The 22826-nt window shown below is 46.4% G+C and overlaps 1 protein-coding gene across 1 annotated transcript in view; it reads left to right on the top strand.

The window, feature by feature from the left end:
- LOC138999839 (testis-expressed protein 101-like) overlaps positions 1–22826 on the top strand; it is a 54819-nt gene that overhangs the window by 3219 nt on the left and 28774 nt on the right. Inside the window, 3 exon segments of the mRNA XM_070402055.1 lie at positions 320–541; positions 12792–12888; positions 13019–13201. Of these exon segments, the coding sequence (XP_070258156.1) occupies positions 320–541; positions 12792–12888; positions 13019–13201 (502 nt within the window).

Here is a 22826-nt window from a genome sequence, read left to right as displayed (position 1 = left end):
GGGAATCCTAATACCTTGCCAGTCAGCATGGCACACCCCTTTACTACCTGTCCAGAAACCAGGAACGGAAGACTTTAGGCCCGTTCAAAATTTAAGGGAGGTAAACAAAAGAGTAGAAACTATCCATCCTACTGTCCCTAACCCTTATACTCTCCTAAGCTTACTTCGGCCAGACCACCGGTATTATACTGTCCTAGACTTGAAGGATTCTTTCTTCTCCCTTCCCTTGTCACCCCAGAGTCAACCAATTTTTGCTTTTGAGTGGACAGACCCAGAGGAGGGAGAGTCAGGACAATTGACTTGGACCAGACTCCCTCAGGGATTTAAGAACTCCCCCACTATAATCGATGAGGCCATTAACCAAGACCTTAAAGAATATCGCCACAGCCATTCAGGTGTCACCCTGCTCCAGTATGTTGACGACCTCCTACTGGCCACTGAGAAAGAAGACTGCTGTCAGGCTACACAGGATCTGCTGCTGACATTGGACCGCCTTGGATACCGAGTTTCTGCTAAGAAGGCCCAACTCTGTGCCACCAGGGTAACTTACCTCGGATATCACATAGAGGAAGGTAAGAGGACCCTCTCCCACAGTAGAATCCAGGCAATACTCTCTATCCCAACCCCCAAGACGAAGCGACAGGTACGAGAATTCCTTGGAGCGGTAGAGTATTGTAGGCTTTGGATTCTAGGTTTTGCTGAAATTGCAAAGCCTCTGTACACGGCCACAGGGGGCAAGGACCTTGACCTAAACTGGACAAAAGTAGAAGATAGGGCCTATCAGCAACTAAAACAGGCCCTAATAAATGCCCCGGCCTTAGCCCTCCCTGACCTCACCAAACCGTTCCAGCTCTATGTGGTTGAATCCCGAGGTGTGACGAAAGGAGTCCTAACACAAACTCTGGGACCCTGGAAGAGGCCAGTTGCCTACTTGTCAAAAAGACTAGTTCCAGTGGTTGCAAGGTGGCCAAGCTGCCTAAAGGCAATAGCAGCAACGGCAATACTGGTTAAAGAGGCTTCTAAATTAACTTTTGGGCAAGATCTATAGGTGGTGGCACCCCACTCAGTAGAGACTGTGTTGCGCAGTCCCCTAGAACGCTGGCTATCAAATGTCCGCATTACTCAATACCAAGTACTCTTATTAGACCCGCCCAGGGTGAGTTTTCTAAAGACTGCTGCCCTAAACCCAGCCACCCTCTTACCAGATGAAAGGGCAGAGCCCCTCATCCATGACTGTGAAGACACCCTGATGGCTCTCACCTCTCTACAGGCTATCTTACTGATCAACCCCTTGTCAACCCCGAGGAGACACTGTTTACAGACGAAGTAGCTTCATTGAGAATGGTGTCCAGTATGCCGGGGCAGCAGTGGTTACAAGGAATCGAGTCATCTGGGCACAAGCCTTAGGACGTGGCACTTCTGCTCAGAAGGCTGAATTGATAGACTTCATACAGACCCTGCGGTGGGGAAAGGACAAGAGAGTCAACATTTATACAGATAGCAGATATGCCTTTGGCACTGTACATGTCCACGGGACTTTATACCAAGAAAGAGGGTTATTAACCTCAGGAGGCAAGGACATTAAAAATGCTCAAGAATTATTAAATTATCGCACCAAAAAAATTAATATACCTAGGAATAAACTTAACTAAAGTGGTAAAAGACCCCTACTCAGAAAACTACAGGACGTTGAAAAAAGAGATAGAGGAAGACATAAAGAGATGGAAGAACATACCATGTTCTTGGATTGGTAGAATCAACATCATTAAAATGTCCATACTACCCAAAGCAATCTATAAACTCAATGCACTTCCCATTAAAATACCAATGGCCTACTTCAAAGATCTAGAACGAACTCTCCAAAAATTCATCTGGAATAAAAAAAGACCCCGAATAGCTGCAGCGATCCTGAGAAAAAACAAAGTAGGTGGGATCTCAATACCAGATATCAAGCTGTATTACAAAGCCACTGTTCTCAAAACTGCCTGGTACTGGCACAAGAACAGACATATAGATCAGTGGAATAGAATAGAGAGCCCAGAAATCGACCCGAACCAATATGCTCAATTAATATTTGACAAAGGAGGCAAGAACATACAATGGAGCCAAGATAGTCTCTTCAATAAATGGTGTTGGGAAAATTGGACAGATATATGCAAGAAAATGAAACTAGACCACCAACTTACACCATACACAAGAATAAACTCAAAATGGATAAAGGACTTAAATGTACGACAGGAAACCATAAAAATTCTAGAAGAATACAAAGGCAACAAAATCTCAGACATATGCCAAAGGAATTTCTTCACTGATACAGCTCCTAGGGCAGTTGAAATTAAAGAGAAAATGAACAAATGGGACTACATCAAAATAAAAAGCTTCTGCACAGCAAAAGAAACCATCAACAAAACAACAAGAAAACCCACTGCATGGGAAAACATATTTGCCAACATCATATCTGATAAGGGCCTAATCTCCAAAATTTATAGGGAACTCATACAACTTAACAAAAAGAAGATAAACAATCCAATCAAAAAATGGGCAAAGGACCTAAATAGACACCTTTCAAAAGAGGACATTCAGAAAGCCAAGAGACATATGAAAACATTCTCAAAGTCACTAATCATCCGAGAAATGCAAATCAAAACAACAATGAGGTACCATCTCACACCTGTCAGAATGGCTATCATCAACAAATCAACAAATGACAAGTGCTGGAGAGAATGTGGAGAAAAAGGAACACTTGTGCACTGCTGGTGGGAATGCAGACTGGTGCAGCCACTATGGAAGACAGTATGGAGTTTCCTCAAAAAACTGGAAATGGAACTCCCATTTGACCCTGTGATCCCACTTCTAGGAATATATCCCAAGAAACCAGAAACACCAATCAGAAAGCATATGTGCACCCATATGTTCATAGCAGCACAATTCACCATAGCTAAGATCTGGAAACAGCCTAAGTGCCCATCAGTAGATGAATGGATTAGAAAACTTTGGTACATCTACTCGATGGAATATTATGCTGCTGTAAAAAAGAAGGAACTCTTACCATTTGCAACAGCATGGATGGAACTGGAGAGCATTATGCTAAGTGAAATAAGCCAGTCAATGAAGGAAAAATACCACATGATCTCACTCATTCATGGATAATAAAGACCATTACAAACTTTTGAACAATAATAGATACAGAGACAGAGCTGCCTCAAACTGATTGTCAAACTGCAGTGGGAAGACCAGGGAGGGTTGGGGGGCAAGAGGGAGGGGGGTAAGAGATCAACCGAAGGACTTGTATGCATGCATATAAGCATAATTAATGGACATAAGACACTGGGGGGTAAGGGAGGGCAGGGGATTGTCAAGGGTGAGGGGGGGAAAAGGACACATATGTAATACCCTTTGTAATACTTTTAGCAAAAAATAAAAATTTTAAAAAAAAAGAATTTTTAAACTCCTCTCTGCCATATGGGGGCCCAAGGAGGTGGTAGTAATCCATTGCAAAGGGCACCAAAAGGACGACTCCCCTGTGGCCCAGGGAAACCAGTTTGCAGACAAAACAGCCAAAGAGACTGAAAAAAGACCAGTAGGGCCGCTTGTAGTACCACCCCGGAATCTACAGCCAAACCCTGTTTACACCTCAGAAGAAAAGGAAACAGCCACAAAATTACACGCAAAAGGGACTTCCCAGGGATGGCTACTATTACCAGATGGAAGGCCTTTTGTTCAAGAGGCTTTGGGCCGAATCATCACCTCCCAGACACATCAAAGTACTCACCTGGAAGGAACCAAACTAGCTGAACTCCTGGGAAGGGAATACTACATACCAAGGCTACATCGGATAACCCGGGATATAGCCAGAAGGTGCCAAATTTTTGCCCAGGTAACCCCAAGCCCACCGGTGACGGTACCACCGGGAAGCTGGTTCCAGGGAATGAGTCCCGGTGAAGACTGGGAAGTGGACTTCACTGAACTACACTGTGGACAAGGAGGTTACCAGTACCTCCTAGTGTTTGTAAACACCTTCTCCGGGTGGCCGGAGGCATACCCGACCAGGGCTGAGACAGCACAGATAGTAGTTAAGAAACTCCTCTCTGAAATTCTCCCCCAGTTTGGCCTACCACCATACATGGGGTCCGACAATGGCCTGGCGTTCATCACCAAAGTAACTCAATCCCTAGTTGAGGCCCTTAAGGTCACCTGGAAGTTACATTGCATTTATAGACCTCAAAGTTCTGGACAGGTAGAAAGGATGAATCGGACTCTTAAGGAAACATTGACAAAACTAAAATTAGAGACTGGCGAAAACTGGGTAAGTCTCCTCCCCTTTGCTCTGCTCAGCACCGGATGCACCCCATATGTAAAAGGGCTGACTCCTTTTGAAATCATGTTCAGCAGACCGCCATCTCTCCTCCCGCAGCTGCAGGAGGAAGAGCTGGCTGTGCTATCTAACTGAAATCTCCTCAAGTCCTTACAGACACTCCAGACCAGCTCAGCGGCTGTGCACTAAATCACCCAGGAAGCTCATCAGGAAGCCTGCTCTCCCAACCCTAACAGCCCACCTGTGTGTGCCCCTGGTGATTTGGTCTGGGTGAAGTGACACGATCCAGGTACTCTTGAGCCTCGGTGGGAAGGACCTTTCCAGGTCATCCTAAGCACCCCAACTGCTGTCAAAGTCGGGGAAAAGAAGCACTGGATTTACCGCACACAAATCAAGAAGGCTGAAGACGCATCGGGACAATGGCCTGTAGAGAACACAGCAGACCCACTCAAGGTCAGACTGAAAAGGGACCCTATCTAGGCATCCTCCTTTTATGCCTCCTGGTTTTGGCAAGTGGGAATCCCCACCAAGCCCCAGTGTACTCCTGGGAGGTCACCCGCACTCTGGACGGTAGAATCATTGGGAAGACCACCACCTCAGGGCCCCCGAAGCTGCATACTGATCTTTGCAAAATATTTGGGAAAGAATGGAACCATCCCCTCACCATAAGGGGATCTGGGATATTAGGGGAAAATGCTGGGTATGTATCTACACAGACATATGGATGTGGAAGCCTTAACCTTGAACAAGACCTATGGCCAACCCAGCACTATGTCTGCCCCCAAGAAGGGCCCCTGGAGTGTGGGGGTGAAAATGACTTTTACTGTGCCTCTTGGGGCTGTGAAACCTTAGCCCCATGGAAGACCACTGACTCACTACTCCTGTTTACCAGGACAGTGAGGCCTGGGGCACCCATGGCCAACTGCTCGGTTGGGGACTGCAATTCAGTAATGCTACAACCTTTAGACTGGATGGCGGACTATTGAGAAGGGGGGAAAACATGGGGGATTCGACTATATGTGTCAGGCCGGGATCCGGGGGAAATTTTCACCATTCAACGTCGCACCCTTCCCCTGGTCTGAAACCCAGTGGTCCCCTTGCTCCCAATATTCCAACCTGAGCCCCTGCGGCCCCCCAGGCCTACGCAAGCTCCAACCCCCCTCCATCTGTTCCGGGAATGTCTCACTGGAACAACATGGAGACACTGGAGCCAGCCCCAACACCAACGGGATCCTCGGGGGAACTTGAACCACCACCAGATACATCTCATAGAGGTTTATTGGGTACTCTAGAGGCTATGTTCCACTTCCTTAACAAAACTTTACCCAATATGACTAAGGACTGTTGGTTATGTCTAAACCCTGAACCACCTTATTAAATAGGGATCGGGGCAAATATCTCTTTTGGATCAAATGCTTCCGAAATTCACAACTACTCAGTTGAAAGCTTGCCCTATGGTCTCTGCATATGGGGCCACCAGTTTCGAGGTCTTTCCTTAGAGGACTTACAGGGAGCTGGTACCTGTATAACCCCAGTAAATTACCCACTAAAGTCCTCTCCATATTCTTCCTCCTGTACCCAGGTAATAGAACTTCCTAAGAAATATGATGAATCCCTAAATAGATATTTTGTTGCACCAGAGGGTACCTGGTGGGCATGTAATAATGGAATTACTCCCTGTGCTTTCCCCCCAATATTACTATCAAAATCAGATCCAGGCATTTGCACCCCAACAAAATACTCCCACAGGTATATTACTATTCAGGAGAAGGGGGAAGAGAACATCTACGGTTAGAGCCCAGGCGGTACAAAAGAGCACCCGTCCTAGTCCCCCTCCTCATCGGGCTAGGCATAGCAGGATCCACAGATGTTGGGACAGCTGCCCTGGTAACTGGACAACAAAACTACAAGGAACTAGGGCAACAAATTGGCCAAGACCTCAGCACTCTTGAAAAATCTGTAGGACAACTAGAAAACACTAGCAGAAGTAGTTTTACAGAACCGAAGGGGGCTAGACTTGCTATTCCTTAAACAAGGTGGATTGTGCATAGCTTTGGGAGAAGCTTGTTGTTTTTATACCAACCACTCGGGAGTTATTCGGGAAAGTTTAAGCCAGCTTAGAAAATGCCTTAGAGAGGAAAGAAGAAAAGTTGAAGGAATTTGGTATGAAAACCTCTTTACTCGGTCACCCTGGTTAACCACCCTCCTGTCAGCCATAGCCGGCCCACTGGTCCTGCTACTTATAATTTCACTGTTCGGTCCATGACTTGCTAAATGCTTACTTAATATTATTCAAAGCAGAATCCAAGCTGTCAAGCTCATGGTCCTCCACATCCACTACCAACAAATCCCTAAAGAAGGCTGGCAGGAAGCAGAATCAATGATTTGATTCACAATAAGACCAGTAGGGAATGTGCTGGACTGCATATCTGGCGCTTGGGCCAGGTGAGGCACACCTTGCTCTCTGTTCCTAGGACACATGGATAGGAAGGTGGTCACTGTACTGATGCTGTACTGTGTCAGGAACAAATTGTGTAAACAAGGCTTTGTAACTAACTTTGTGGTTTTTGCAAATAAAAATGCTGTAACTCCTGTAGTCGGCACTGCAGTTCAGTCTTTGCTTCGGCAGGGTGCTGTAACTGTAGTCGCTGGCAAGCTTAATAAAGGCTCCTAAATCTTGAACTGAGTCCCTGGTGGTCATCTCTGCGGGTCAGCCATTACAGAACCAGGAGATCATAGTTTGAATCCCAGTCAGGACATATGCCCAGGTTGCAGGCTCAATCCCCATTATGGGGCGTGCAGGAGGCAGCCAATCAGTGATTCTCTCTCATCATTGATGTTTCTCTCGCTCTCCCTGTACCTTCCTCTCTAAAATCAATAAAAATATATTTTAAAAAAATACTAAAATGAATAAATAAAATGAGTTTTTAAAAAAACACAACAGAATCTATTTTATTTCCTGACTGTAGACTCTGCATCGGAAGCCCAACCAGCTCGCATGTCAGAGACTCAGAGAAGTGTGAGAAGCCAGCCATGCAACTCTCCATTTAGGAGGAAAATGAGGCTCAGGGAACTCCTCAAAGGTACAGGGTGAGTTAAAACCACCCAGCTGCCCTACCTGGTTTGGCTCAGTGGGTAGAGCGTGGGCCCAAGGACTGAAGGGTCTGGGTTCAATCTGAACAAGAGCACATACCTCCATTGCAGGCTTGATACCCAGCCCTGGTCAGACACGTGTGGGAGGCAACCAATCGATGTGTCTCTCTCACATCAATGTTTCTCTCTCTGTTTCTCCCCCTCCCTTCCATTCTCTCTAAAAATCAATGGAAAAATATCCTTGGATGAGGATTAACCAAGAAACATTTTTTAATAACTAAATAAATAAAACCACTCAGCCTCGGGGACATTTTCAGAGTGGGAGTTTCCCTGCCACATTCACACGTGACCATATTTATCTCCTCCAAAAGGCTTCCCTACCCTGGCTCAAAGTTCAAGTAACACTGGAAACTTGAACTGGCTCATTTTTTAGACCAGAAAGGCCTAGAGCCCTCATTTACTTGTTATGAAATACTTTCCTTCCTCTGAACCTCAGCTTCCTCAGTTGCAAAATGCACATCACAATCCCTTTCTCTCAGGGCAATGTGAGTTCTATATATTCAGAGCTTTGAGCTGGTTGTGGCGACTCTACAGACAGCTGGTGCTCTGTGAAAGCCTCCTCACCCTGGTGTGAATCCATGGGCCATTTGTTTACCATAGTGAACAAAGAATAAAATACTTAGGAATGGATCTAGCAAAAGAAATTTTAAAATATACTCCTCAAACTACAGCACATGGTTGAAAGATATTAAAGAAGACCTAGCCCAGCTGGTGTGGCTCGGTGGTGGAACATCAATCTGTGAACCACGAGGTCACGGTTCAATTCCCGGTCAGGGCACATGCAAAGGTTGCAGGTTTGATCCCCAGTATGGGGTGTGCAGGAGGCAGCCAATCAATGATTCTCTCTCAGCATTGATGTTTGTGTCTCTCTCCCCTCTCCTTTCTCTTCTCTAAAATCGATAAAAACTTTTTAAAATTTAACAAGACGAATAAATGTAGACTTACTATATAACCCGAAAATTCCACTTGTACATATATACTCAGGTTAGTAGGAAAAACTCAGTCTTTCTCCTCTGTTTCTCCCTTACTCTCACACAACTACCCCACTCATAGTACTTTCAACACCAGAACTGCAAAGGTTTTCTCATACCAAACAATTCTATAACACTGGCCGGGTGTCCTTTAATTTAACTTCAAACTGACACTAGCTACTTGGGCATAGTATCAGATTCCACAGGTTAAGGGCTCAGTCCCTCAAGACTTCAGATGCCAATCACAAGCCCAGGTGGTCACCTGTGCTTCTGGCCAATAGGCTATAAATCAGAGGTTCCCATGAGCCCTGGTTGGGTTTAAGTTATTTGCTAGAGCAGCTTACAGAACTTGGGGAAGCAGTTTACTAACATTTACAAGTTTATTATAAAAAGGATATGATGGCCCTAGCGAGTTTGGCTCAGTGGATAAAGCATTGGCCTACAGACCAAAGGGTCCCTGGTTTGATTCCGATTAAAGGCACGTACCTTGGTTGCAAGCTTCTCCCCAGCCTGAGCCCTAACAAGACTCCTTCAGGAGGCAACCAATTGATGTGTTTCTCTCACATCGATGTTTTTGTCTTTCCCTCTCTCTTGAACTCTCCCTATAAATCAATGGGAAAATATCCTCGGGTGAAGATTAACAACAACAACAAAAATAAAAAATAAAATTAACAAAATGGATATGATAAAGGATACAGAGGAAAATCCAAATGGAATACATGGGGTTTATGAGAGAAAGTGCGGGGCTTCCATGCCCTCTCCCAGTGAGACATTCTCCCAGCCCTAACGTATGTTCACCACCCAGAAGCTCCCCAAACCCAATACTGTTGGGACTTTTATGGAGGCTGCACCACACATACGCATGATCCATCATACATTCCATTTCCAGGCCCTCTCCCCTTCCTGGAGATTAGGGTTGGGGCTGAAGATTCCAAGCCTCTAATCATGGCTTGCTCTTTCTGGTGACCATTCCTCACTCAGGAGCCCACCAAGCGCCACCGAGTAAAACAAAACATATTCCCATCACCCAGAGCATTCCCAGGTATTTAGGAGCTCTGTGCTAGGAACTGGGGAGACCTGGTGGGAAAATTAACAGTGGTATATCCATACAATGGAATATTATTTCATAATTTAAAAATTAAAAAGAGCCTGGCTGGCATGGCTCAGTTGTTGAGCATCAACCTATGAACCAGGAGGTCAAGGTTTGATTCCCGGTCAGGGCACATTCCGGGTTGCAGGCTCGATCCCCAATAGGGGGTATGTAGGAGGCAGCCAATTAATAAGTCTATCCCATCATTGATGTTTCTATCTCTCTCTCCCTCTCCCTTTCTCCCTCAAATCAATAAAAATACATTATTTAGAAAAATAAAAATAATAAAAGGCCCTGGCCAGTGTAGCTCAGTTGGTTTGGGCATCATCCATGCAACTAAAGGTTGCTGATTCGATTCCCAGTCAGGGCACATGCCCAAGTTCCAGGTTCAATCCCCAGTAGGGAGCATGCAGCAGGAAGCCAATGGGTGTTTCTCTCTTCTATCAATGTTTCTCTCTCTCCCTTTCTCTTCCTCTTTCTCGCTAAAAAAATCAATAAAATATATTTTTAAATGACATAATCTACATACCACATGAATAAACCTTGAAGACATAAGCTAAGTGAAAGAAAACAGGCACCAATACAACATGTGCTATGATTCCATTTATATATAAAATGTCCAAAATAGGCAAGTCTATAAAGACAAAGTCGATCAGTGCTTGCCAAAGCCTGGAAGGTGGGAAGTGGAGAACTAATGATGGGCAGTGGCTTTCTCTTGCAGCTAATGGAGCAGTTCTAAAATTGATTGTGATGATGACTGCACAAATATGAATAGACCAAAGACCATTGAATTGTACGCCTTAAATCAATAAATTGTGTGACAAGTGAATTCTATTACTACAAAGCTGTTCAAAAAAACTGGGAGGTGGACACATTTGCGATCTTGCTCCCCAGCGTATATTGTTAATTCAGCTCAAATAAAATGTTATAAAATGTCTCCACAATAAATAAATGAATGAAAATAAAAGACTGGGAAGCCATTCCTAAAGGTGGTTTCGCATTTTACAGTGGACTTGAGAGAGGCCCACATGGTATCCCCTCCCCTGGCTTTATGGGGGGTCTCTCCCTGTGCCCTGTGAGGAGGGGGTCCTCCTATTGACAGCCTGGTCAGGAACCTTAGAATCCAGGCCTGCTTCATGCATTTTCTGGCTAGGACAACCTTGGGGAAAGATTTAAACTGCTCTGGCCCTGTCTTGTCATCTATAAAATGAAAACACCACTAATTTTGATCCATAGTTTTGTTACCAGATTCAAACCTGAAAACATATGTTAAGAATTAAAAGTTCCCTGGCCAGTGTGGCTCAGTTGGTTGGACCATTGTCCCCATACACCGAAAGGTTGCAGGTTTGATTTCTGATCAGGGCACATACCCAGGTTGCGGGTTTAATCAATGATTGATGTTCTCACATTAATGTTTCTCTCTCTCTCTCTCTCTCTCTCTCTCTCTCTCTCTCTCTCTCTTTCTCTCTAAAATCAATAAACAAATCCCTGGGTGAAGATAAAAAAATGTTCAAAAGACCAAATGGAAATTTTGGAGTTTAAAAGTAGGATGATGAAAATTAAAAACTCAGTAGAGGGACTCAAAAGCAGATCTGAACTAGCAAAAAAAAATTTTTGGCAAATTTGATAAGTGAATAACAGTATCCAATCTGAAAAGAAGAAGGAAGAGAAATGAACAGAACATCAAAGACCTGCCGTACACTATCAATAGAACAACATACACATAATGGAAGTACTAGAAGGAAAAGAGGAAAGGGCAGAAGTAAGATCAATTTGGGGGGTACTGGCATCTCAACAGTGTTGTCTGCTCACCACACACATGGATATCTTTCCACTGATTTAGGACTTTTTTCATTTCTTTCTACAATGTTCTGTATACATCAAACAGGTGGATTTTGTGATATGTAAATTATACTTTGATAAAGCAAGATGAGAAACAAGACTAAAGGGAAGTTTCTTGGGTACTTTCACTGGGTCCCACGATCTGCATCATTATTCAGTCAGACGGAGAGATGGACATTGTGTTTTTTCTCTTCCAGGCCTTGAAGGTTCTTAATACTACCCACAAAGCCCTAGGCATCTCTCTTGGGGATAATCTATTTATTTCCTGCATCAACCTCATTAATTTTCATCATTTCCTATCAAGCTAAGAGAACCAGGTACACCTCCTCCTTTGTTGCTCCAAGCCCGACTCCTCCACCCCAGCTTACTTGCTCTGCTCCTGAGTGCACCCCGGGTGGGCCTGGGTGGGGTGCGATGGCCTCCTCCCCTGGGTTGGGAATATATGTGATTAGATACTGCTGTCCATCTGGTCTGTGCATTGGTGGGTGCTGTGAACGGGGTCATCTCATACTATTTATGGTGTGGTGTCCCTCCCTCACCAATTGTGTGACAAGGAGGTGATCAGAACAACATGGCTATTTCCTTCACAATCCTACCAGGACTATGGAAAGAGTGGGGTCAGTCCTGTCCAGGTAGGTAGCTCAGTAAGTAGAGCATCTTTCCAATACCCCAAGGTCACATACAAGACTCAACCAATGAATGCATAAATAAGTGGAACAACAGATCCACACCTCTCTCTCTCTCTCTCTCTCTCTCTCTCTCTCTCTCCCTCTCTCTCCCTCTCTTTCTCTCTCTCCCTCTCCCTCTCTCTCTCTCTCAAAATCAATAAATAAAATTTTATTTAAAAAATTAGTGGGGTCAATGGTTCACTTGTTTGGCAACCTGCAGACCTCTACCCTCCTCCTAGAAGTATGCTGTGACTCATTGTTTCTACCCCAGACCCCAGACTGAAAAGAGAAAAAGTAAAAAACTGACTTCTCTCTCCTTTCTCTCTCTCCTCCTCTCTGCCTCTGCATAGGTTGAGCGTCGACCTATGAACCAGGAGTGAGAATCATCAATCAGGCTGTCTACTGCATGCTCCCTACTGGGGGTCAAGCCTAAAACCAGGGCATGTGCCCTGACCCGGAATCCAACGGTGACATCCTTGTTCATAGGTCCACCCTCAACCACTGAGTCCCACCCACCAGGCGCAAGCTGTAATATTAACACAGTGCCCAACATTGTGGTAAGAACTTGACCTCAAAAAATCTCACACGGTCCTAGTGGAAGTACTAACAGTTCACCATCCTATATAATAAAAGGATAATATGCTAAGTGTCCACTCATCCAGTCAACCAATCAAACCATAATATGCAAATGATATGCATACAATCACTATGGTGTGCACTGACCACCAGGGGGCAGATGCTCCGACTGGTAGGTTAACTTGCTGCTGGGGTCCAGCCCATGGGGACTGAGAGTTGAGAGTTGTGACAATGGGGCACTGTGCCAGGAATCCCTGATGATGGTCTAATCCGGTAAAATGAGAAGGGGCAGTCAGGTTGAATGGGAGGAAGGTGATAGCATCTGTGTCAGTGCTGTACCCCTCTCCCCAAGGCCAAAGGTGAGGCCCGCCATCCCCCTTCAATCTCTCTGCACTCCTAACAGGGGCCAAGATGGCACTTCTTGCCATGAAGGGCTGCACCTCCAAAGGGATACCCGCCATAACGTTGGTCCAGCACTCCTCACTGCCTGGCATAATTGTGGTCTGCTACAGCAGCTACTGTGAGCACTCCTTCTGCAACAGCAGAGAGAACATCCCTGAGATATGGAATCCAGAGGTGATCCCAGGTACCTCAGGAGGGGAGAGAGAAAGGTGGTCAACCCAGAAGGCAGTGTAGGTCTTCCACCTTCTTGTCCTTTTCTCCCCACAGCTTATCATCGTTTGTGTGTTTTCCAATGCAGTTTGCATTCAGCGTTGTTTTGTATTCATTTCAGGAGTCCAACGTAGTCATTGTATGATTGTACTAGAGGCCCAGTGCACAAAAGTTTGTGCACTCGGGTGGTCCCTCAGCCCAGCCTGTGCCTTCTCGCAGTCTGGGGACCCTCACGGGCCCCTTCCACTAGCTGCTGGCACCAATTTTCCTCTGGCTCATGGAACCCAGGCCTTCGCTCTTCCCCGGGAGGGGCTGGCATGGCGGGCTCAGCGCTTAGCTCTGCGTCGGCCTCACGGGCCCCAGAGGCGGAGCCGGCGCAGCATGCTCAGTGCTTAGATATGAGCCAGGGGCTGAGCAAGCACAGCGGACTCAGTGCTTAGCTCTGCACCAGTGAATGAGCCGGCACAGCAGGCACAGCACTTAGCTCTGTGCCAGCCTCACAGGCCCAGGTGGCAGGGACTGTGCAGTGTGTTCCGCGATAAGCTCTGCGCCTGCCAAGCGAGCCCCAGGAGCAGGGCCAGTCCGGCAGGTGAGGGGCTTAGCTCTTTTCTGGCTTCGCTCTTCCGTTGCCACACCGGCCTTCACTGGCTGCATCTGCCCAGGACCAGCAGGCTTCACTCAGTAGCTTGGCACCTACATATGCAAATTAGCCGCCATGTTTGTTGGCGGTTAATTTGCATATCACCCTGATTAGCCAATGGAAAGTGTAGCGAATGTACGATCAATTGACCTTTTTGTCTTTAATTAGATAGGATGCTCTCCACAGTGTGCCCCTAGCATCACACCTACCCACCCACCCACCCGACACCTCTTTTTGTGTTCGTACGTGGCTTAAGTCCGAGCGGGCCACACATAAAAGGACCTCAGAACTTCTGCTTATCTTTCTTTTTCTACCTTGGGGTCTCAACGCTGCTCAGAAGAGAGGAATATCAGTGAAGGCGGGGATATACCTTGGGTTTTGTGTCATTAAACAAGATGTCGCTTCCCGGATGCCACCCGATCATAGCCTGCTTCCCCCCTTTGGCCTATCTTTTCAGCTCACTTCCTTCTCTTCCCTCTCTTATCTGTTGTGTTCTAGCTGAGGCTGGTATTCAAAATAGTTGAAATGGAGGTGGTACTGGCCAATCAGAATGGACACGGTTATATAAGCCAGTCCAGCCCTACCAGTGCCTCGCAGTTGAATATCAACACTGCAATTTCTTACAATTCCCCATATTCACCAAGTTGGCTCACCGGCCTGCCTTCCTGATTGCCCCTAACCACTCTGCCTGCCTGCCTATTCAATGCATGTCAAAGTGACCAGTATTTCCACCATTCGGTCAATAAAAGCCCCCCCACCCCTCCAGCCTGATCACCCCTCACTGCCTCTGCATGCGGCCTGATTGCCCCTAACTGCCCTCCCTGGTGACCTGTTCACCCCTATGTGCGCCCCCCCCCCTGCATATTACCAATTTATTATATAGGATTACTCAAGAATACATAAACTATCTTGTTGTAAAAGACTTTGAGCTCTTTACTGCATTTCCTGCGAGAATAAGATCATTTTCAGCAATCGGACTATCACCATTCCTGAAAATACTGACAGCACTTTGAAGGGATTCAGAGGCACCCTGCAGATGGACTTCAAACACATCAACATAGAACTCAGTCTCCCTGGAAAGAAAAGAGGTTCTGGGTTGACAAATGGTGAGGATGTAGGAATTGGCCTCCATTCATAATATCTTCATCATGTACAGAACATGATCAAGGGTCTTACACTGGGCTTTCATTACAAGACTAGAGGCCCGGTGCATAAAATTCATGCATGGGGGTCCCTTCATTCAAAACTGCACCCTCTCCAATCTGGGACCCCTTGGGGGATGTCCAACTGCCGGTTTAGGCCCTATCCCGGGGATCGGGCATACACCAACAGCCGCACATCCCACTCACAATCTTGGACTGCTGGCTCCTAATCGCTCATCTTCCTGCCTGCGTAGTTGCCCCTAACTGCACCCCCCACCCCGGCCAGCCTGATCGCCCCTCACTGACTCTGCATGCCGTCCTGATTGTCCCTAACTGGTTCCCCTGCCGGCATGGTCACCCCTAACTGTCCCCAGCTGTGGGGCAGGTCACCCCCAACTGCCCCTTCCATACTGGCCTGGTCACACTTTACTGCCCCCACCCCACTGGCCTTGTCACCCCCAACTGTCCCCCTCTGCCAGACTGGTTTCCCCAACTGCCCCCCCGGCAGCCTAGTCACCCATCCCTGTCCACCCTGCCAGCCTAATCACCCCCAACTGACCCCCCCCCCCGCCAGCCTGGTCACCCCCAACTGCACCCCTGCCCCAGCTGGCCTAGTCACCCCTAAATACCCCACCGCTGGCATGGTCAACTCTTACTGCATCTTTCCACTGGCATGGTCGCTCCCAAATGCCCCTCCCCCCCGCTGGCCTGGTCAACCCCAACTGCACCTCTCAGCAGCCCTAGTCACCTCTAACTGCACCCCTGCACACCTGGTCACCCCTCCTGGCCCCCCTGCCAGCCTGGTCACTCCACACAGCCTGCTTGTTTAGTCGTTTGGTCATCCCTCACTAACCCCCCTGCCGGCCTGGTCATAGGCAGCTATCTTTGAGGGCACAAGGGTTAGTTTGCATATTACCTCTTTATTATATAGGATGAGGTTTGTGTATGCTCACTTCCCGGTCAACATCATTATTCAGGAGAATGGTTCTCTTGTTAAAACCAGCCCGAATTGTGTGGCTTAGTGGTTGAGTGTTGACCTATGAACCAGGTTTCATTCCCAGCCAGGGAACATGCCAGGGTTGTAGGCTCCATCCCCAGTGGCAGTGGGGTGCAGGAGGCAGCTAATCAATGATTCTCATCATTGATGTTTCTCTCCATCTACCTTCCTCTCTGAAATAAAAACATATTCTTTAAGAAACGGAAATTTCTGTCCTGGCCAGCATTGTTCAGTGGTTAGAACATTGTTCAGTGGTTAGAACATTGTTCTGAACACCAGAGAGTCAAGGGTTTGATTCCTGGTCAACGGTACATACCTGGGAAGTTTTGATCCCTGCCCCCAGTTGAGGCCCACATAGGAGGGCAACCAATTGTGTCGCGCTCACATCAATGTTTCTCTCTCTCTCTCTTTTCCCCTATCATCCACTCTCTCTAAAAATCAATGGTAAAAATATCATCACTACACAGGTGAGGATTAAATAAAACAACAGAAATTTCTTGCCTTGCTTAGTGTGGCTCAGTTGGTGGAGCATCATCCCATACACTAAAAGGTCACAGGGCACCTACCCAGGTGGTGGAAGTGATCCCCAAGAGGGGTGTGTATAAAAGGAATAAATGTTTCTCACATCAATATTTCTCGGTTTCTCCCTCTCATTTTCTGTGGGTCTTTCGTTCTGAGGTGGGTCTCTTGTAAACCACTTATAGTTGGGTCATGATTTTGTATCCATTCAGCTACTCTATGTCTTTTGATTGTGGTATTTAATCCATTTACATTTAAGCTTACCATTGATAGGTACTCATTTATTGCCATTTTAATTCTGTATGCCAATGTTTCTCTCTATTTCTTCACAAAACAGCAAATTAAAATGACAATGAGGTATCATCTCACACCTATCAGAATGGCTACCATCAACATATCAATAAATGACAAGTGCTGGCGAGGATGTGGAGAAAAGAGAACCCTAGTACACTGCTGGTGGGAATACAGACTGGTGCAGCCACTGTGGAAAGCAGTATGGAGTTTCCTCAAAAAATTAAAAATGGAACTCCCGTTTAGCCCAGTGATCCCACTTCTAGGAATATATCCCAAGAAATAGAAATACCAATCAGAAAGAATGTATGCACCCCTATGTTCATAGCAGCACAATTTATGATAGCTAAGATCTGGAAACATCCCAAGTGCCCATCAGTAGATGAGTGGATGAAAAAGCCATGGTACAGCTCTACCAGTTTGGCTCAGTGGATGGAGCGTCGGCCTGCAGACTGAAGGGTCCCAGGTTTGGACCGGTCAAGGGCATGTGCCTTGGTTTCGGACAAATCCCCAGTGGGGGCTGTGCAGGAGGCAGCTGATCAATGTTTCTCTCTCATTAATGTTTCTGACTCTGTCCCTCTCCCTTCCTCTCTGTAAAAATATAATAAAATATATTTTAAAAAAAGAAAAAGAAAAGGCCGGGGTATATTTATACCATGGAATACTATGCAACTACAAAAAATAAAAATCTCTTACCCTTTGGGACAGCATGGAGAAAACTGGAGAGTAGTATACTAAGTGAAATAAGTCAGCCAAAGAACAACAAGTATCACATAAGCTCACTCATATGTGGAATCTAATGAACAAAAAAAACCGATAAACAAAATAGATCCAGAGTCATGGAAGATTCTCAGAGGAAAGGGAGAGAGGGAAGAGATCAACCAAAGAACTTATATGTACATATGCATAACCTATGGACACAGACAATAGTAGGGTGAAGGCCAGGGGACAGGAGTGGGGAGGAGGGGGTGATAATGGGGTGGGAGCAGAAATGGGACATCTGTAATACTTTAAACTATAAAAATAGATTTATTTTTAATTCAGTCATGGGTTGTTTCTGAGGCTGGCTTGGAGGTTAGTTCTGACCACAGGAGGAATCCTATTAGCTGTCGCTTTTCCTAGTTCTCCCTAGTTCAACAGCTAGCCTGGGGGTTAGCTTGTCATGGAGCCACCCGACTCCTCTGCATTGGTGACCACCACCATCTCCATTGTTAACAAGACTGCCCTTTGCCGTGAACTCCCTCCACACATTCTGTTCCAAATAAAGTCACTTTCTAAGGAAGAACGTTGACGCTCTCTGTTTTTTTAAATATTTCTTTATATTTATTTATTAAACTAGAGGCCTGTTGCACAAAAAGATTCGCACAATAGGCCTTCCCTTCCCCTGACTTCCAGCACCGGTTTCCCTCCGGCACCCGGGACCCATGCCTTCGCTCAGGCCAGAGCCACCTTCAGCGCCTTCGCTGCTTCACTTCGCACCTACATATGCAAATTAACCGCCATATTTGTTGCATATCTCACTGATTAGCCAATGGGAGGTGTAGCGAAGTTATGGTCAATTACCCTGTTTGTCTATTATTGGATTATATTGATTGGGGTGACATTGGTCAACATGACATATAGGCTTTAGGTGTGGGTTCCTATGTTACAAGATCTGTGTATTGCACCATGTGCCCACCATCCAAAGTTAAATCTTCTCTTCACCTTATATTAAGACCCCATCTCCCCCGCCCACTCCCTCACCACTTCTTAACCTGTTTTTATTGATTTTTTTATTTTTAGAGAGAGAGAGGAAGGGAGAAGGAGAGAGATAGAACATCAATGAGAGAGAAACATCTACATCAATCAGCTGTCTCCTGCAAGCCCTCTGCTGGGGATAGAACCTGAAACCCAGGCATGTGCCCTGACTGAGAATGGACCCGGTGACCTCCTGTAGCATGGGTCACCACTCAACCTCTGGGCCACACCAGCCAGGCAAAGCTCTGTTCTTATCTGCGTCTCTGAGCCACAGCTTGAGAACTGGAGGCAAAGACAGTGGAGGGCTTTTCTCAGAAGGCCCCCTCTGCTTTACAAAAAGGGCACTGGGAGAGGGTTAGTAGACCCTGGCCTTCATGGCTTGCTTCTCCCAACATGGAAAATCTTCACTACAAACAAGCTGGTGCCAAAGTGATAGAGAGCCCAGTATTCTGAGCCTGTTGTCGCTGGGTGGAGCCTGGAACCAATGAGTGACATCTGGGTGGAGAGAAAAGTCCCTAACCTGTCAATCACACCGCCCTGAAATTACCCTCTGACACATGGACCTGCGGGGTGAAGTAACGCTGGCAGCCTTTCCCCCTGGAAGTGATGCTACCTGTAGTCCTTGACTGGGAGACTGAAGAAGGGGAATCTATCTTTTTGGCTCTGCCAACTCATAGGTATTTTCTTCATACAGAGCTGGGGTGGGTGGTGGGCATGGGGGTGGCGGGCGTAGGTGAGATGGCACAGATCTGCTGTTCTTACTGATTCTTAGTATATGTTCTTGGATAAATGTTTCCTTATAATCCATTTACAGTGACAAGCTTCTTTCTTGCTTCTCTGGGAACACAAGAGATTTTCTAAGTCCCTTAACTGGATAGCCCTTACGATGGCTCCCTTTTAAGTTATAGTCTCAATTACTGACCCGAACATTATATAGGCCATGAGTGGTGATCACACTAGTGACTAAAAGCTCCCACATCCACTGTTATATCTCTCCCTGGGCTTCTAAAGCCCCAGAACACAGGTTTGGCTCCGGCTTTCAGGTCCTTTATTTCTGGCATCTGTGAATTTGTGCCTTATTCAAACCCAACTATTTACTGAAAGACTTTTTCTACAATATATTCCTTTTGAAAAGTGTCTGAGGGCAAGTATGGGTCAGGTTCTACACTTAGGACCAATGCCAGGACAAACAACACAGTCCAGCTTGTCTTCCCAAATATTAGAGTCCCGCAGGGAGATGGGCAATTGAGTTGCAAGTAGAGAGTGAAAGCCTGGGAGAACATGACCAGACATCCTTCTACTTGAGGAGTCAGAGACTATCTCCAGAAAGAAATAACATTTTAGTGAAGTCAGGAAAGACAAACTATCTATGGCAGGCACCAGCCCTCTCTGGCCTCAGTGCCCCTCCTGCCCCAGCGACCTCCCCACACCTTTGCCATTCAATCAAGCCCACAGAAAGGACAGCTATGATGAGTGCTGATGCTTCAGGGTCTGGAGGAGGAGAGGGCCGAATGTGAAGATCCTGTGTGATCCAGCTGGTCATGCAGACCGCCTCCCACCTGAAAGATGGTTTCTTTCAGGAAAAGACAACAAAGTCACACCTGCAGAGAAAGCGGTTTATTGCCAGGCAAGGGGCACTCAAGTTGCAGGGAAAGAATGTCACCTCTGTCACTCAGAGTATGCCCTCCATGCTTGCGATGTCTTGGTTTTCTGCCCTTCAGGTTCAAAGGCTTCACTGAATCCATGGCTGTGGGTAGGGTCACTCTACAGACATGAAGCACAGTCTTGATGTCAATGTGAATGAGTTCTATTGATTTCTTCCAATCAGCCCCCTGGAGTGTTTCTTTTCTCTGTTTCTCCCTGCTCTCCCCCAGCGCTACTCCAGCTCTCTCACACTCCCTCAAAAGATTGTGCATTATACTCTCCCTTCCCCTCCTGCCTTCTCACCCTCTACCTTCCCTTACCCCTAATCCTCTCCAATCCTTCCTTCCATGTCTTATCTGCAAACTCTGTTTCTTCTTCCTTTTCTAAATCTCCTCTCTCCATTGTTTGCATTCTGTCTTTGTCTTTTACTCTATTCACTTTTTCTCCCTTTTCTTTCCTGTCCAAACCTCTGCTCCTCACCCTTCCTCCTCTCCCCATTTCCCTTCCCCAACCCCTCAACATCTCCTCCATCCTCTCTGCATCACCTGACTCCATCTCTCTAACCAACTCTGTCCTTCCCTACTCATCCCACTTTTCTCTTCCTCCCCAGACGCTCTTACCCTGTGTTACTAGTCGAAGCAGTTCTTCCAAGCTCCATCCTTGTCGTAGTTTGCAGTGACTGAGCACCACGACCTTTTAATGAAACTCCCATTTGTTGTGCAAGTGTGATACAATTTGTTCTTATAGTTAAAGGGGAAAAAGCAGAGGGCACGGTCTAAAAAGCAGAACAAAACGGTGTGAAAATTAGCTGTGGTGAGGCTGTGTTAGTCTTAGCAAGAGAAAGGGGGTATGAATGGAACACAGGGGCTGGGTGAGGAGATGATTGAGGCTTCCACATGGGAGTTAATAATGGAAATCCCCAACATGCTCCTCACCTGAGGAAAAGCAGCATGCTTACCATCCTTTGTGCAATATTTCCATATCCCTGAATATTTTTCATCTAGAGAACACCAATGGTAAAAAGAGTCCTGTTGAGTGCAATCATAATACGTCTTGCCATCATAGGTAAACGGGAAAACACAGGCTGCCACTGAAAAAGGAAGCAGGCATTGTTCTCGTCACAGCTCTTAGGCATCATGAGCTCTGCAGTGATTCTGGCGACGTTTCTCTTCAAGCCACCCAACCCCGACAAAGGGCCTGTGCATCCAGAGCCCCCTGCTAAGCACCAGGGGTGTCCAGATCCCTATGGCCTGGTGCTTATCCTGTGACAGTTGTAATGTCCCATGACATTATTTACCCAGAGACATTTATTTCTTGTGGGCATTGGAGTTCCAGGAGACAGTGAAGTTTGCCAGACCACAAAGCAGCCTGATTTGGGATTATAATTTCTTTCAATCCTTACCCTAAGGTATGTTTTTATTGATTTTTATTCAGAGAAGAAGAGAGGGAGGGAGAGACAGTGACAAACATCACTCAGTTGCTTCCCATACACATCCTGACCGGGGATCAAACCTGCAACCTATAAATATGTGCCCTGACACCAAATCGAACCCACAACCTTTTGCTGACCCTCCAACCAACTGAGACACCCGGCCAGAGCTAGGGTCAAAATTCTTTATACCCTGCTGATTTGTTGCCTGGAGCTTCTGCTTCACCCGATTCAACACCAAAAATCTAAGTCCATGTCACATCTATGAACACAGGTGATGTCTTCTTATTATCATTAATAATCTGCCTCACACCATTCAGAAGCCCAATAACAAGCCACATTCACGGTGTAACAACACTAACTTTGGCCCTTGAATAGATTGACGAGGAAAACTATGTAAACCAGAGAGGGCTTCGTTGCCAAGACGTCTTTGGCTTGAATGAATTCTCTCAGCTGCATCACTGAATTTACTGGTGGCAAAGCTCACCTCTCTGCAACTCACGTGCCTATTTCTGTTTGAATAACCTCTGCCCCCACCCAGTCCTGCCTGTGCTTCTTGGACAGGCTCCCTGTGTAGAACACCATCCCTTGGAATGAGGCCTGATACTGAAACTCCAGCCCCTCTATCTACCAGTGGCTTGACCTTAATGACTAGACACCTGGGGGGAGTGGGTGGGGACGGGTGCACCTGCCCCTCCCATTACTGACAGGGCAGACTTAGCCTATGTTGTAAAATACCTTTGAAGAATGCTGATCACTGTTGCCACCAAATATTAGTTTGTTTGATTTGATTGTTGTTTTTGTTTTCATTATTTTCCAACATCACTTATCTATAATAATAAAGGTATAATATGCTAATTAGTCTGGACAGCTGAATGACCTTCTGGCAGGAGCTGAGGCAAAGGCAGTTAGGGGCAATCAGGCAGTCAGGCAAGCCATTAGAGGCTATCAAACAGGCATGCAGAAGGGTTAGGGGTGATCAGGCAGGCAGGCAGAAGGGTTAGGGGTAATCGGGCAGGCAGTTGAACAGTTAGGGGCATCAGGCAGGTAGGCACAGTGGTTTGGGGTGATCAGTCAGGCAAGCAGCGGCAGTTAGGGGTGATGGCTAGCAGTTAGGAGAAATCAGGCAGGCAAGTAATTGTTAGTGATCAGGCAGGTTAGTGGTTAGGGGCAATGAGGCAGGCAGGCAGGTTTGCAGTT

Source organism: Myotis yumanensis, unplaced genomic scaffold, assembly GCF_028538775.1.
Source record: "Myotis yumanensis isolate MYYU_CA2020_CCGP unplaced genomic scaffold, mMyoYum1.0.hap1 SCAF_23, whole genome shotgun sequence".
NCBI classification, from domain to species: Eukaryota; Metazoa; Chordata; class Mammalia; order Chiroptera; family Vespertilionidae; genus Myotis; species Myotis yumanensis.
Note: the sequence above shows the minus strand (reverse complement) of the source record. Positions and strands in the feature narration are given on the sequence as shown.